At 41.0% G+C, this 15,271-nt stretch overlaps 1 protein-coding gene across 6 annotated transcripts; it reads left to right on the top strand.

The window, feature by feature from the left end:
* Positions 1–9: 9 nt before the first annotated feature.
* rbm27 (RNA binding motif protein 27) lies at positions 10–13,981 on the top strand. 6 transcript variants are annotated; one of them, XM_017421434.3, is made up of 21 exons: positions 10–185; positions 1,580–1,698; positions 2,918–3,045; positions 3,189–3,268; positions 3,636–3,841; positions 4,238–4,555; positions 5,230–5,448; positions 6,744–6,938; positions 7,692–7,838; positions 7,994–8,147; positions 8,482–8,635; positions 8,876–9,103; positions 9,196–9,309; positions 9,585–9,701; positions 9,868–9,942; positions 10,033–10,209; positions 10,342–10,473; positions 11,902–12,129; positions 12,219–12,302; positions 12,444–12,563; positions 13,765–13,981. In XM_017421434.3, the coding sequence occupies exons 1-21, from the start codon at positions 127–129 to the stop codon at positions 13,873–13,875; spliced, it is 3,165 nt and encodes a 1,054-aa protein (XP_017276923.1). In that variant the 5' UTR covers positions 10–126; the 3' UTR covers positions 13,876–13,981. The 6 variants fall into 6 exon arrangements, with proteins under 6 accessions (XP_017276923.1, XP_017276925.1, XP_017276926.1 ...); XM_017421436.3 differs by having other exon boundaries at positions 10,369–10,473; XM_017421437.3 differs by having other exon boundaries at positions 9,199–9,309; positions 10,369–10,473.
* Positions 13,982–15,271: the final 1,290 nt, after the last annotated feature.

Here is a 15,271-nt window from a genome sequence, read left to right on the forward strand (position 1 = left end):
AATCACTTTGCTCGACCTGCCAGAAGAGAGACAGAAGGCCCTAAAGCTTTTAAATATATAGACGATGAAAGTAGGGTCGTCAAAACGCGCTTTCTCTTCATAGGCAGCATTACAGTCGTTCTCACGATGATCATAGAAAATGTCGAAGCTCTGAAGTCGTGGCTGGCAAAACTCCTGGAGCCAATGTGAGTGTTTGAACTGAAATGACATTTAGCTTGCATGCTACGTTAGTTAGCGATCCAGGCATCAATGGGGGTGTGCAAAAATCAGATGGCCGATTCTTACACGAGTTAGCCAGCCTGCGAACCCGCTAGCTGGCCTTTAGTTGAAGACGGGGATAAAGCTGTTTTACTGCTCATTTAGCAAAAGCGCAGAAACGAATAGCTCGCCTCATGTAATGTAGATGTGTACGTCTGTTTTCGCTATTATCCGAGTATTCATTGTCGCGCGTAATCCGTTTTAGGACCTAGCTTTGTGGTCTTCCATTTGTGGTTATTATTTGTGCTGCGTCCACTTTACTAAGTTCGCTTTTTTTCCAGTTACCATAGTTACACAATTTCTTCTTCTAACGTTAAGCTTTCCTGCTAAATATTATTATTTTTGTTGTTATTATTTGTGCGGACGTAGACGTTTTAAAAAGGTTGCACGTAGCAGAACGTATCGATGCCGTGAAGAGATTAAAAAGTGAAATTAATAGTGTTTTACGTAGTTTCTCTAACTCACACTTAAGAGTTTTATGCCGTATTTTATTTATTTTTTTATAACATATTAAGAATTGGAAAACAAAACAAAACCAAAAGTTTGTAATACCATTTGGGCGAACTGAAGTTCTGAGTTTAAACATTTACTATGTAAGCAGTAAGCAATCTATAATCTAAGAGTGTAAGTGGAGCCATTTTGTTTGTGTATTATTTGTTTACTCGTGTTGCCAAGCAGCAAAACTGTTTCAAATGTATTAATATGATATGTTAATGCCTACTATGTTCTACACAAAGCTGTGACATCAACCAGCAGCTGATTGCTGGTGACGTTTATTTATTTTATTTATTTATTTTTTTAGTTCATATTGGAACACGGTAAAGTTTAATCTCTCAGATGTCTGCGTACTTTGTTTAAATGGAATTGTTTGGGCAAACAAACCTGCTCCAAGCTGTCCTATTTAGACCAATTTATTGATTTCTAAATAAAGACAAGCATATCTTTTTTGAAGCATCTTGAAAAGCAAACACTTTTATCTCACAGCATAAAGGTGACAACTGAATTTCCCTTTGAGGATAAATGAGATATCTGTCTATCCGTGATAATATTTCTGGGTAAGGAGTCCACTAGTCGAGCTGATTTATCAGTCTTGCTCTCAGATGTTCTGTCTCTCTAAGGCACAAGCTACGATTAGGCTTAGTTTGAAGATTTGAATATCTAAGCACCACTTTGAATACACATTTGAGGTTTATAGTTGGGGTTTCTCCTTTTTGTATATCTTTAACCCCTGTGGCAAACTCCTCGTTGCATTTGTAAGTTCTAATGAAATGGATCTGTGTGGACGAACTGAAACCAAGCGTAGTTTTATTTCGTCTTGCAGATGCGATGCTGACCCCTCTGCTTTGGCCAACTATGTGGTGGCTCTTGTCAAGAAGGACAAACCTGAGAAGGAGCTGAAAGCTCTCTGTGCCGATCAGCTTGACGTCTTCCTACAAAAGGGTAAGAAGTTTGCAGGATGTGTTGTTGTTGTTGTTGCTGCTGCTGCTGTGACAACATGCAGATTTGTTATTAGCTTTTCCTGGTCGAGAGAGTTTATGCCAAAGATTTTCTGCTGCTTAAGAAGGAAAAAAAAAGTATTTATTTTACACTCCTTGCACATCTCAGATATTCTGGAGTCTTTTTTAGTTATGTCCCAGCTCCTCAGCCTGATGTTAATAAAAGTAGATTATTCACTGGGACTGTTAAATGTAGTCAGGCATTATGTCATAAAATAATTATTTAACATAAAAGGATAATTGGTGATTATGTAGCATGCATAGTTTAATAAGTCTGTTTGTGCAGAAGCAAATGTAAGTCATACAAACTTTCGACTTGCCTTCACTAAAAACTGAACTTTTCTTTACTCAAAGGTTGTAAAGTTGTAGCTTGACGTAGTTCAGGGTTAAATGCTTCAGTCTGGCCAACTCAAACAGTCGCTTTTCTTTTACTGCAGCAATTACCAGTTTACCTTTAGAAGTATATGTTACTAAGGTAAAGGTAAACTGGGCTGCTCTGACACAAGAATCTTGCTTTTTTTTTTTTCCCAAAATGGCAACTCGTTAATGTAGCAGCAGATTTTTAAGTCCACGTGTTGTTCCTTATTATGACCAGCAGAGGGAGTTTTGCATCACCTCCCTCTCTGGATTCATCTTTTACTGATGTATCAACGTGTTTGTTTTGAGTTCTGCTCTCTTTTGCATGATTTCATTTTATTTAATTTTATTTTTTAAATAACATCAACAATGCCATCTATCATTTGTTAAATAGATCACGATTTTTAAATGACTGACATATGAACAAAACACGTCTTATTAATTATTTGTATTTTTTTTTAAGTGTTTCCAAAAGCAAATACTGATTGAAGACTGTAAACAAAACACACTTGACTATTGCACATTATATATTCTGGTTTCAAAATTTCTTTTTTTTGTGTGTGTGTTTTGAGATGTTATAATAAAGCAGCTTTCCACTCTTTCATGCCTGTGCTCGGTGTGCTCCTCCTCTGTATTGTTTCAGGTATATTTGGAGCAAAAGAAAATAATTTCATTGCATAAATTACGCAGCAGGATTTTTATTGCTCTTCATTCTTGGAGGCAGTTTTGCTTTTTGTTAGATCTGCACAAAACAACGTGACGGAAAGAGAAATTTGTTGATGTGGTTCGTTTCGTCACTTTTGCAGAGACTATGGGATTCGTCGACAAGCTTTTTGAGTCTCTGTCAACAAAAAACTACCTGGGAAATCCAGCTGCCAAGGAGCCTCCAAAGGAAGAGGTTAAAACACCTGCAGTCAAAACTGATGTTGTTGAGGTAAGAGCAGTTGGCGAGCAGCTTCAAAAGCTATTTTCTGTGAAGAGCGGCCGGTTTTCTCTTTGGGCTTTGGATCTGAGTGTTTGCTTAAATGTTTGCCTTTCAATGTATTTCTGTGTAACGTATTCCCTGTTTCCCTTAAGACTGAAACTCTAGAGGAGGAGAGAGAAAACAGACGCAGGAGAAGCCCCCTGAGGAACCGCTCTGACTTCAACGAGTCCAGGTAAGTGTTCAACCACCTTAAAGACAAAGACAAACATACACATATGAGTATTTGTTTGGTTACATTTAACCTATGCTGTCTGATGGTTTAAAAGTAACTGTTTTTATCTGATGTATTTGTATAGAGATCTTAAGATGTAAATATATCCCTGCAGTGTTTAGTTCTAAACCCCAAGAGTTCTGCTCCAGTCAAAAAATGGTGGTGGATGGATTTTGAGAGACAAATACAGCGTATATAAGTAGAATCTATGTCTGTTTGATGGAGTGATTAGGATCCACGTTTATCTGTCGTGTCATAAACCTGTTGAGTATGCCTGCCTGCCACAGATATAATTCAAATGTTTCCTCTCCGACACATCCACACACAGGAGTCGCGATGACAGGAGGCGGGACGAGCGCAAGCGCCGTGACTTCGAGCGGCACGGCAAAGGCGGCGGCGAATCCCATCGCGAGCGAGAGCGCCACGAGCGCCGCCGGGCCAGCCCCCGCGGGAGGAGCTACAGCAGGAGCCGCAGCAGGAGCAGGAGCGGCAGCCGGGGAAAGAGCAGGGACCGAGAGCACAGAGGGGCCAGAGGTGAGAGAGTAGCGACAGCACAGGGGAACAGACTCGGGCGTGTCGGGGGCTGCCGGAGCTCGCGGCTGCTTTAGTGATGCAGGAGATCTGTCGGGAACAACCAGGACGTGAGCTGGTTCGGTTTGTTTAAAGGAGACGGAATTGGGTTTTGTTGTTGGATTAAGCGTTACTGAAAGTAGACTGTAAGGAAGGAACAATGTGGACAGCTCTGCCGTCACATCATTGGGGATTCAACAGCATGGGTTGGACTTGGCCTTATTACCCTCAAGGTTAATCCGCATGTTTGCGTCTGACCTAATGAAAGAATTTGTCGAATTTGGGTTTTAAAATTCTGCAACGATCAGTTTTCTCTTACTCCTAACACATTTTACAGATCGCTTCTCTTATCTTAAACAGATTTCAAGTCGAAGTTCGAGGTGGAGAGAAAAGATACGGACAGCTACAACGCCTCAGTCATACCCGGCCCTCAGCAGCTGCAGCAGCACCCACCGCCTCTCCTGCCCCTTCCCACACCTCCACACCCGTTCCCCTCGTCTTCCTCATCCGGCGGCGTCCCGGGAGTGGGGGGGGTTCCCGTGGCCACGCTCGCTCACCTGCCCGACAGCACTACAGACAGCTGGTCGAGCTACTACAGCAGCCAGAGGCAAGATGGCGTCGGCAAGCCCTTCGGCAACAAGCCTGTGTCCCTGAAGCAGCGCTGCAGGGATTACGACGGTAAGAGCGGTGTCTAGGTTTTCCTGTTTGCTCTGTAATTGAATGGTTCTTTCTGGAATCAAACAGGGGTTTTTTACCCTCTTTGGAGATTTTTATCAGTTAAAACCTAACAGTGTTGTGCAATTCCAAAGCTGCGGCGATGTCTCTGCACAAAACAAACAAGACGACGGTCATTGTAAAGCTTTCTCTGGCTAGTGTTATTTTCCCACGAGGGTTTAGTACCTTGTTGAGTCTCTTCACTAATGACCACTGTTTAGCACTCGTGTCTCCTGTCCCCAGTGGAAGGACTTGCTTGCTTTGCTGCCTATCTGCACAGAGACTCAGGAGAGTTTAAACTTATCCCACTGTCCCTGAAGTGCACTGCTGTGACAGTATTCAGACACTAGAGACTCTGTGTCTTAATGAGACTGTGGGGTAAATACATTCACTCTACTGTGTGTCTTCCTGTAGGTGCTTTCAGCTGCAGTATTGCTCTTGTTTATTTCATTCCTTCTGGGTTTTTTATTTATTATTGTCATTATTTGTGTGTAACAGTTTTGTTGGTAAGTTAACCACCTAAACGAGCATTTTAAAATTAGGTTGTATACTCAACTATGCCTGGAAAACATTCAAAATAATTTACCAATATTTAAATATACCTCTTGTTTTTGTTTCTTTTATTTTTTTTCAAACAGAAAAAGGGTTTTGTGTCCGCGGTGACCTTTGTCCGTTCGACCATGGCAATGATCCCCTCATCGTCGATGACGTCAATCTCCCGAATATTATCCCGTTCCCTCCCCCACCGGTTATGCCTCCCACCAGGTTACCCATGCCTCCGATCACCGAGCCGCCGCCCTCCCTTAGGATGCCGCCCTTTGGCCAGCCACCGCCGCCAGGTGTCTTCCCAATGACAAGTGAGTACAGCTGTCGTTTTGACATATTAATAACAGCTTGTAGAAACGATGGAATGTGATGTGTACCTTCGGTGGCCAGCCTTTGGGAATCTCACTGATTTATTGTATCATTTAAGAGCATCTCTAAGAGCCTACACAGAGGGAGGCACTTTAGCTTTGTGTGCCAGGCCCCAGTAAGAGTGTCAGCTCTCCCCCGCAGGCCCGCCCTCAACTTTTTCTTCCTCGTTATCAACCACTCAGCATTTAACATTTAACAAAAGCCAAACGGTGCAAAGTAATTCACAATACAATAGTTAAAAACGGTTAATAAAAAGATTAGAATTAAAAAAGGGCCAGATCAGTGATAGAGCACAAATCCTGAGGTAGTTGGTTCCACAGTCTGAGTGTGGCGACCGAAAAGGCCCGGTCCAGTGTTTGTATTTAGACTTAGGGACAAACAGTAAAGATGTATTAGTTGAGCTGATGGTCCTCCCATACATGAAGAAATTATGTTATGCCATCATAGTGTTATCCTTAGTTTAAGGAAAGAAAAGGAACATTTTTTTTTCCTCACAATAGAACAATTGAGTTCTGGACTCATTTATACCGAGTTTCATTTTTGTGGTAAATTCCACGTTTGTGCGTCGTCAGTAATCTCACGGTCTCACAGCGCTCTGAATCAGTCCCACTCATCCTGTAGAAACTGAACACCGAGTTTAAAAAGTACTCTGTGCTCGCAGAAATTTGGCACAGAGAAGTCGTGTGTGTTTTTACAGTTTCACTACCTCCTTTGGCTGGTGTAATTTACACACTTCGTGTCAGTGTGAAGTTTTGACTCGTTGGTTTTGTGTGTTTCCTGGTGGAAGAGAACGTTTGTGATTATGAGGTTGCTTTGCACCAGCGTAGCTTCTGCACCACAGCTGATTCTCACTCTTATGTTCAGTTTAGTTCCCATACTCAGTCTGATAAATTATTCATTAAAACCAAATCACCTGTAGCGAAATTCTGAATCATTTATTGCAACAATTGTTATTGTTGCACGTGTAGTACAAAATAAGGAACAGTTTTTATGCCAAAATGTATATCTCTTTTGTACTTAGTAATTGCTGAAACCATTCCAATGCTTTTTGTTTCTTTGTGAGCAAATATCTGCTCTGCAAAAATCATTTATTAGTCAAAGAAGATGGATGGTTAAACAGTAATTATTGTGTTTTCTATCATTTATTAGCTGCCTTAAATGGATGTTTGTGCCAAGTCTGTGTAGAATGAAAACATTTAGCCGTTTAGAACAAAGCCTGGGCTTGTGTCTCCCTCAGGACCCCCACTGATAGCAACCAGTGGGATTGATACCCCCAACCACCAGTCTGCAATCACTTCTTCTCCTCCTCTCGGACCACCAGGCGTGGGGCTGCCACCTACTCTTCCTCCTCCTCCTCCTCCTCCTCCTCCCCCCCAGCCTCCTTCTTCGTCCCCATCTGTGTCTCTTCGCCCCCAATATGTCCAGTCTGAATGTAAGCCGAAATGCTTTTTCTCTTCAGATTGGGACCGTGCAGCTTCTTGGTTTTTTTTACTTGTATTTTTTTCCTATTTTGTTTTCCCAGGTGCTTACAACAAAATGTGTTTTGTGTGCTTAAAATAGTTGGGGCCTTTTTTTGGTGGGGGGTAATAATTTATTTCATTTCATTTCTGTTCACTTACGAAGTGACTGTAATGTCTGTGCAGTGATCGTAGGTGCAGTAGCAATTATAAACCACAGGGTGGTGCTGTTCTTTAAGCCAGATAACATCCATCTCTTGGGGTTAAACTTGAATTCCTCCCAATAAGTGGAGCACTTTTGTTATAATAAAAATTCTGCTCTGTATTTCTTACTCTCATTCAGAAAAAGTTCAATTTTTTTTTTGTCATAAAAAAAGTTTAATTTGTATTTTACTGCAGTAAACTGTAGCTTACTATAATTATTCTCTTGGACTATTATGATATAAGTCCTGATTTAACTTTTCTTAATTTATAACAAATGTGTGTGTATATTGATAGTTGTGTACATGTTTTCATTTACATTTGTTAAATATTTCTTTTGACATTAAATTTATCATAGAATTCAATGACAAATGTTTAAGTCACCATTTTTAATTGTTTTTAGACAACATTTATGACCAAATTTAAACTCATTTAATGATCTATGTGACATGCTACTTATAGCATTTAAACTGCTTCTTTAAAATATTTCACATTTGTTCTAATAAATTGCATGTTTTACACTTCAGATTCCTATGATCCAGAAGGCTACAACCCAGAATCCCCAGGACTGACTGCAGCAGCTCGTAACTCGTATCGTCAGTTCATCCCTCGGGTGCAGACCCAGCGCTCCAACCTCATTGGCCTCACGTCAGGCGAAGGACAAGGATCCAGAGGTAACAATCGTTTACTTTTAAGTGTTTTATCTTGAGAAATCCAGACCTTAGAAAACTTATTTCTAAAACTAACAATGAGGTAGGAAAATTTCAGTGCTCCTAACGCTAAAATTGTAATTATTAATATGTCTTTGTGTCTTTTGTTTATCTTGTAGCTGCAAACATTGTGATCCAGACAGAACCTGCGACTGCCACCAGCAGTCCTGGAAATAATGTGTCACGTTTCAACACAGAGCAGGACGGCAGAAAGAGGACACTGGGCCCCAGCACAGCTGAGGGACCTGCAGCTAAAAAGCCCTGGATGGAGAAGTAAGAAGTCCCAGATGCATAAAACAAATTAGAGGATTTTATTAAAATAATAGAAATCTTAAACTGGTTCTGCATTGATTCTGATCAGTTGATCAGCTGTTTCCCGATTTCATTTTAAAGTGTTAAGTCTGACTACTGTCAGCAACGTGCTTTTATTTGTTCTGTGGGAAGCTGAGACTAAACTTGAGCTCTACTTGTAATCGATCTGTCAGTTTTATTGGTTGCAGAAATGTTAATCTGAAGTCAAGCTTCAGTGCTTTTTTAAAAAAAATATTTTTTTTACAAGGCATATGTCTTGAAATTCTCACCATCCCAAACCTCCTTTTTTTTTCAGACCAAACTTTACCAATCAAGATAAGAGCGTGTTTCCAAAGAGAAATCACTACGTGAACACCAAGCTGGAGGTGCGCAAGATCCCCCGTGATCTCAACAACATCACCAAGCTCAACGAGCACTTCAGCAAGTTTGGAACCATCGTCAATATACAGGTGCAGTGGGTCGTCCTTCTTAAAGGAGTCGTTGCTGCTGAAAGTATTCTTAGAGTCTCAAAGCAAATTAAAGCTGTTTTAAACCAGCAGAAAAATTAAAGACCTTTTAAATCATCCCGTTTTAGAATATTTTTTTTGTTTGTTGTTGTTGCTGTGGTTTTACTCCTTGTTGAAAGTTGAAACCTGAAGGGTTTTTGTCGCGAACAGACAGCCAACCCGTGCACTCTGCTCTCAATCCAGGTCGTGTTTGGTGGCGACCCAGAGGCGGCGCTGATCCAGTACACAAAGAACGAGGAGGCCAGGCGAGCCATATCCAGCATCGAGGCCGTCCTAAACAACCGCTTCATCCGTGTGTACTGGCACCGCGAGCCCGGCGCCAACGCCACGGGTCCTCAGGAGCAGAGCTCAGGGAGCCAGTTGGCCGGGTTAGCCCCCAACCCGGGGCTGCAGCACAGCAACATGCATAAGGTTGAAACAAACACCGGCCCTTCCATCGTCGTCTGCTGTGGTTTTATCTTATCGTGCTTCGTGTGATTAACTCTCAGTTCTCCCCTCCTCAGCAGGGGATCAAGCAGCACAATCCGGCCGCCTACGTGTTGAACAAGACTGTACCTAAACATCACCTGAATGCAACAAAGACAGACGGACTGAATCCAAACTCTGACACTGTTAATGTATGTTTTTGTTTTCTCAACAAAACATTTAAAAAAAATCTATCATGTTTTGTGTTAAGTCAGTTGAACTGTCCAAATGATAAAACTCTGATGCTGTATTCCAGAACAGCTAGGAACAACTTAGTTTGGCTTAGAACAGCTATCTATCTTCCATGTTGTCGTTCTAACACTAGTATTATATATTATAGTCAATATTATGGATTGAGTTGTTGGTAACTGAGAGTTCATTCCTCTTTGAGTTAACAGATAAATCTTTGTGTGTGTGTGACATGTAGGTGGCGCCTAACACCCAGAAGGTCCCTTACACTTCCACAGCCCTCAAGTCATCCTCAAAGAGTCTTGGGAAAACAGGAAAAGCACTGGAAGCTCAGGAAGCTCTGAAAAAGAAGCAGGCATGTTTCTTAATTAACTCTCCGGCTGCTACAAGAAACTCGAAGCTGGAATTAGACATCTGTGTCTCTGACGGCCTTCTCGTGAGACACGGACTGAAAGTTTCTCTCATAGAAAATAATGCATTTTAAATTGTTGGGTTTTTTTTTTTTTTTTCGCCCCATCCAGGAGGCATTAAAACTCCAACAAGACATGAGGAAGAAGAAACAAGAGATGCTGAAGACACAGATCGAGTGTCAGAAAGTAAGATGTTCTTTGGGACTTCTGTCTGTACGCTGTCGTTTTCGCTCATCTTTTCTCACGGTTTATCACTTCGCTCTGTTGTTCTTCCAGGCGCTGATCAACCGTCTGGAGAAGAATCGAGGCATGAAGCCCGAGGAGAGGGCCAACATCATGAAGACACTAAAGGAGCTGACGGAGAAGATCTCCCAGCTGCAGAATGAAATGAACCCTGCCCCCCAGGCCTCCAGTGGCAAAACCAACCACAGCCAGCCCAAGACCAAAACTGATGTAAGTTCTGGACTGACACCGAGCTCTGGCTCACGCATTCATTTGAAACATTTAAACTGTTGTCATAACCTTTCTTATTTTTTGTTTTCTGAAAACTCATGTTTTAGCACTTGTCTTGGATTTAATGAGCAGTTCTTATTTTGCCTGAGTTGTTTTCAGGCTCAGAAGGAGTTGCTGGATGCTGAGCTCGACTTTCACAAGAAGATGAGCTCCGGAGAGGACACAACAGACCTGAAGAGAAAACTGGGACAGCTGCAAGTCGAGGTAAACATTAAAAAAAAAACCACACACACACACAATAACCGTGCGCTAACTGCGTTCCAAAAAGCACATTGTGACCCACAACTGACCTTTTTAAAAGTTGATCTTTAAAACAACTTTTGTGTTCCCATTTAATTAAAAAAAAAAGCAATATGTAACTCCTAATCTGAAGAGATGGGTAGCACTGTCACAACCCTGTCTGTTGGGACCCACAGAACTGGAGGTACAGACTGAGAATATCGTGTTTCCTCAACACTTCGTTAGAATTTGAGGACGTGATACCAGGAAATGTCAGTCAAGGAGTTTTTTTTTTTTTTTTTTCTTTTGCATACAGAAGTGAAATAAATTAAACTGTCTTTATCCCCCACACTGAAATAAATAACAGAAGTCTCACAGTTATTTTTATTTGCTTTATCTGATTTACATTTTATCACAGCAGAACAGCTAAATGGTATTAAGTTCTAGTAAAACTCCAGCTGTGCAGGTCATTCTGATGAGCACGAGCCTAAATGATCAGTGTGCAGCACAGAGCGTTTCTAAGTCCATCCTCAGTGAGCCGTTACATCATGTGAGGAAGTAATGCTCATATTGTGCATATGTTTATTTCCCACTAAGAGGTCATTGCGTTTAATTTGCAAATTGTATTAAAAACTACAAGAATCAATGTAGTGTTAAAATATGCATGAAGACTCTGTGATATATGTAAAGATTAAGTTTGAGGTTTGCTATTTTTAAATATAATCTAAGATCTGTTTTTTTTACTAACATGTTCTAGCAAATCTCACAATCTGTAAGCAAGTGAGGTAAAACTGAGCCCGTATTTAAACTTCAAATAATTAGATGATTTGTCTTTTAAAAGGATAATAACATAGTTTTGGTTTGTAACTCCCAGTTTTCCTTTTTTTTCCCCCCTTTTTATCCCAAGTGTACTTAATTAGCTTGTTGTTAAAAATGCATATAGCCTGCCCCCTCCCACCCCATCCGTCCAAGCCCGAACCTCCTTCTGCACATTACACCGCAGCCACTTAAGCAAGCCCCAAGGAGCAGCTGCTAACGAAGCCGAATCAGACACAAGTCCTTACACTAATGGAGCCCCTCCTCATTAAAGTTTGAGCCGCCGGTCCGTGCGAGGGGGAAATCGCAGAATGACAATTAAAGGTACAAGCAAGGCAGGGACAAATGGAGTAGAGAGTGGCTGTGAGCTTGTTGGCTGGTTAAAAAGTAAGATGTCCTTTTTAAAAATGAAGGAGAGACGACTAATGGTGGAGGGGACCGAGTGACAGGGCTGGAAAATGGACCAGAACTCTGAAGATCCAACTCTAATGATTGCTCTTTTACTGTAGTTTTCCATTTCCTTGGTTTTCTGTATTCTAAGCACCATCGTATTGAAAAAGAACACTCATCATCAGCTCTGTGTGTGTTTTGCTTCAGGCGACACGGTTGGGCCTGATCCGACCTCCGGCTGGTCGAGGCCGCGGCCGGGGCAAGCTGGCACCAGAGTCCAGTGCGGTACATGGGGGCCGGGGCCGGAGCCGGAGCCGGGACATGGGGTCCCGCGGCGGGCTTGTGAACCGTATGGTGGTGGACCACAGGCCCAGAGCTCTCAGTATCTTAGGAGTCACACAGGAAGAAAAGGAAGAGCTGATGCCGCATTTTGTGGTGAGAAAACAACTACCGACACGCTTTCATGTAAATATGTTGGAGTTCTGAAAGTGATTTATTTGAAATTCAATTTTGTTTTTCTTCAGAAATTTGGTGAAATCGAAGAACTTCGTGACCAAGATGCCACCAGCGTCATCCTGACCTTTAAGACACGAAGTGAAGCAGAGAATGTAAGTCCCATGATTTCAAACCAAACCGGACTTTCGTCTTGCTCTTCCTTTTCTGTTTTCTGCCCCATATTCTGTGAAATTTAATCCATGAAAGCTTTAATTGCTAATTCTGTCTGTTTTTTTTGTTTGTTTGTTTTTTAGGCAGCCAATCAGGGAGCTATGTTCAAAGGTCGTTTTCTGCATATGTCCTGGTACAAGCCCAAGACACCCTCTGTTACAGCTGAGCCAGAGGAGGAAGAGGCTAAAGACGAGGATAATACGGTACAAAACATTACACACACACACACACACACACACAGAGCTGGTTTGGGGCAGATTCCATGCCCTTTTAGTTTCATATAGTCAGGAAGGGAAGTTTTTCAACTTACAGTTTAAAGTGGGAAAACTTTTTTTTTCTTTTTTAGAAGTTTTAATTCTATTCACACTTGTACATTTCTTTCCAGTGCTTCTGAATTTTTCACTGCCGCTAACTGCCACAGCAAAATTAGTGCAAGCCTCTCAGTGCTAAGAGCATCTCAGCCCCTTGAGTAAAACAGCATTACTGTCAGGTGAAACCCTCGTACTGTAGTTTCATGGAGCAGTTTTGAGAAGGGCGGGGGGGGACTTCGGTGTCTTATCACTTGCATTGCATTGAAACGTGAAAAGTGGTGCAGCTCCAGTCTGCACAGAGAGCCAGAGGCGAGGGAGCAAACCTGCCCTGATAGGGAGGATCTGACCCTGCTGTGACTGTAGAAGACTAGCTGGTGACTCAAAATCACAAGAAACAAAGAGAATTCTGAGTGTTTGCGACCAGCGAGCGTGTGAGCGGCTTTTGCTGCACAGTCCGTTGTTGAAAATCACCGCCTACTTTTGTTGCTGCAGCTTGGGCCTCCGTTTGTGCCGTTAAAAGAAACTAAGGCAACAGAAAAGACAGCGTTATGTCATGTCACCTTCAAACTGGCTAAATGTGCAAAGATAAGAAAGATCGACTTGAATAACTGAGTTTGGAGAAATATGCATTTCTATCTGTGTGAATGCACTCTCAGCAGTAAATGATGTCAATTTTGATGTTACAGTGTCATGTTGCCTTTAGGTTTAGTGACCACTGTGTGCCAGAGGACTAATATGTTTATTCTTGTGTGAAAACAAAGGCATTTTATTAGTTTAAATTACCATTTCTTATAAAACTGTAGTTTTAAATGACTGTAATCAGTGCTCATTAGGCTTTACTGTCAAAAGTTGGAGCAGCTTAGGTTAAAAAAAAATTGTGAGTTGTAAGAAAATTATTATTCAGAAGGATTTGCTTATTGCTAGTTGTGCCAGACCTTTGACCTTATCCAGAAATCAGATTTGAACATTTTTAATATAAAGCTTCCCAGATAATGCTGTAGCAACAAACATAAGACAAATAGAAGTGTTTTTCGGAAACCAGAAAGTCCCAAATATCAAAGTAACACAAGTCGGTGCGTTTTTATTTGAACAGAAGGAAGCAAGCTCATATTTGCCTGGAGAGGAGGAGCGGGGCGAGGAGGAGGAAGAGGAGGAAGACGATGACGACGAGGACGAATACGAGAGCCGATCTTGGAGGCGATAAAGAGACTGATTCATCCCTGAACGCTCTCCGGCAAAATCTGATTTTGTTATTCCTAATTTTTATTTTTATTTTTTTGTCTTTATGGTAATTTTAGACTTTAATCAAAGAAAAAAACATCTTTTTACTTTATTGTAATCCAAAAAAAAGGCTTAGAGGGTTTAGGTTTTTGCGTCCCTCAGTGAAACAATAGTTTAAAACATCTCACTTTTGCTGAGAATGATACATGTTAAGTTGTTCTTATAGATAGGAAAATCTATGTAAGTTTTACTGTGCTTACCAGATGATTAATATCAGTAATGCACAACATTTGTGTCTACTGTGAATAGGTATTTTTATACATACTGTATTTAAGCTCATTTTCTCACCAGTTTTTTGTAAAATCTCGTCCTCGGTTCAGGGACAGCCATTCCATCACCAGTACAACGTTTTCCTCAACTTTGAAAACGATTAATTTATTTTCCCACCACTGTGTCGTACTTATATTGGCAGAGTATGGTATGGTTTTCAATTTCACTTTCAGTTTTCTTTTTTTCCCATATTGGTTGGCCCCAAAATGGACAACTTGTTGGATTTACCAGAGACAGAGCCACCTAACCACCTAACTGTGGTGCAGTTGTACCGTGACTACATTGGAGCCGGTGCAGGTACTGAAGGATCCCGGTGCATCAGAATAACCGGGCAATGTTTACAAATGTACACCAGAGACAGTCTTGTAGCATACTTTCAACTCTTTCCCGCTTTCATGTAGTTACTTCCACGGTGTCCAGTGCCACTCTTTGTGAATACACACCGAAACAGGTGTTGCACAACTTCTAAGAGTGTAAAACACTTTCACTTGTTCTTCTCTGTCACTCAAAAGACGGGGCAGGGATTGGATCATCCATTTCAAAAATGTGACATCCATAGACAGGTGTTTGAATGTAATACTGAACAGTTGATTTTAATATTAAAAGTAGGATTATATATATAATTTCTTTGCCTTACACAGTCAGCAGACTGTGGGATTTTTACAGGATTTGTGATTTACTTTTGTAAATTTTGTAAATGCTTGAAGAGAGAAATTATTGTACTTGTGTTTTTTTTTTTTTCCTGTTTGATTTTATCATTTCACAAAAATTACGTGTTGAAGAGGTCAAACACGAGTGCTCGGCTGCTTATTTGCAAGAATTTAGCATTTGTGTTGAACAGTCCATCTTGTTTCTTTTATTATTATTATTATTATTATTATTATTATAGCTGTCATAAGTAGCACCTTTCTTATTAAAGAAGCATTCACAGCTGCTCTGAGTTGATTTAAACACTTTAAAAAAGAAAACACTGAAAGTTACGCACCAAACCCTTTTAATTTTGCGAAACTGGAGCGTCGCCTCAGTTTTAATTTTGTCAGTGTTTTAAT

The sequence above is a fragment of the Kryptolebias marmoratus genome, linkage group LG13, assembly GCF_001649575.2.
Source record: "Kryptolebias marmoratus isolate JLee-2015 linkage group LG13, ASM164957v2, whole genome shotgun sequence".
Lineage (NCBI taxonomy): Eukaryota > Metazoa > Chordata > Actinopteri > Cyprinodontiformes > Rivulidae > Kryptolebias > Kryptolebias marmoratus.

Excerpts from the sequence above, each read along its gene's own strand:
- rbm27 (XM_037979063.1), top strand. The coding sequence starts at position 127 with ATGATCATAGAAAATGTCGAAGCTCTGAAGTCGTGGCTGGCAAAACTC. Across the intron at positions 4,556-5,229 it reads GCGCTGCAGGGATTACGACG|AAAAAGGGTTTTGTGTCCGC; the intron begins GTAAGAGCGGTG and ends TTTTTCAAACAG. Across the intron at positions 9,702-9,867 it reads AAGCTCTGAAAAAGAAGCAG|GAGGCATTAAAACTCCAACA; the intron begins GCATGTTTCTTA and ends CGCCCCATCCAG.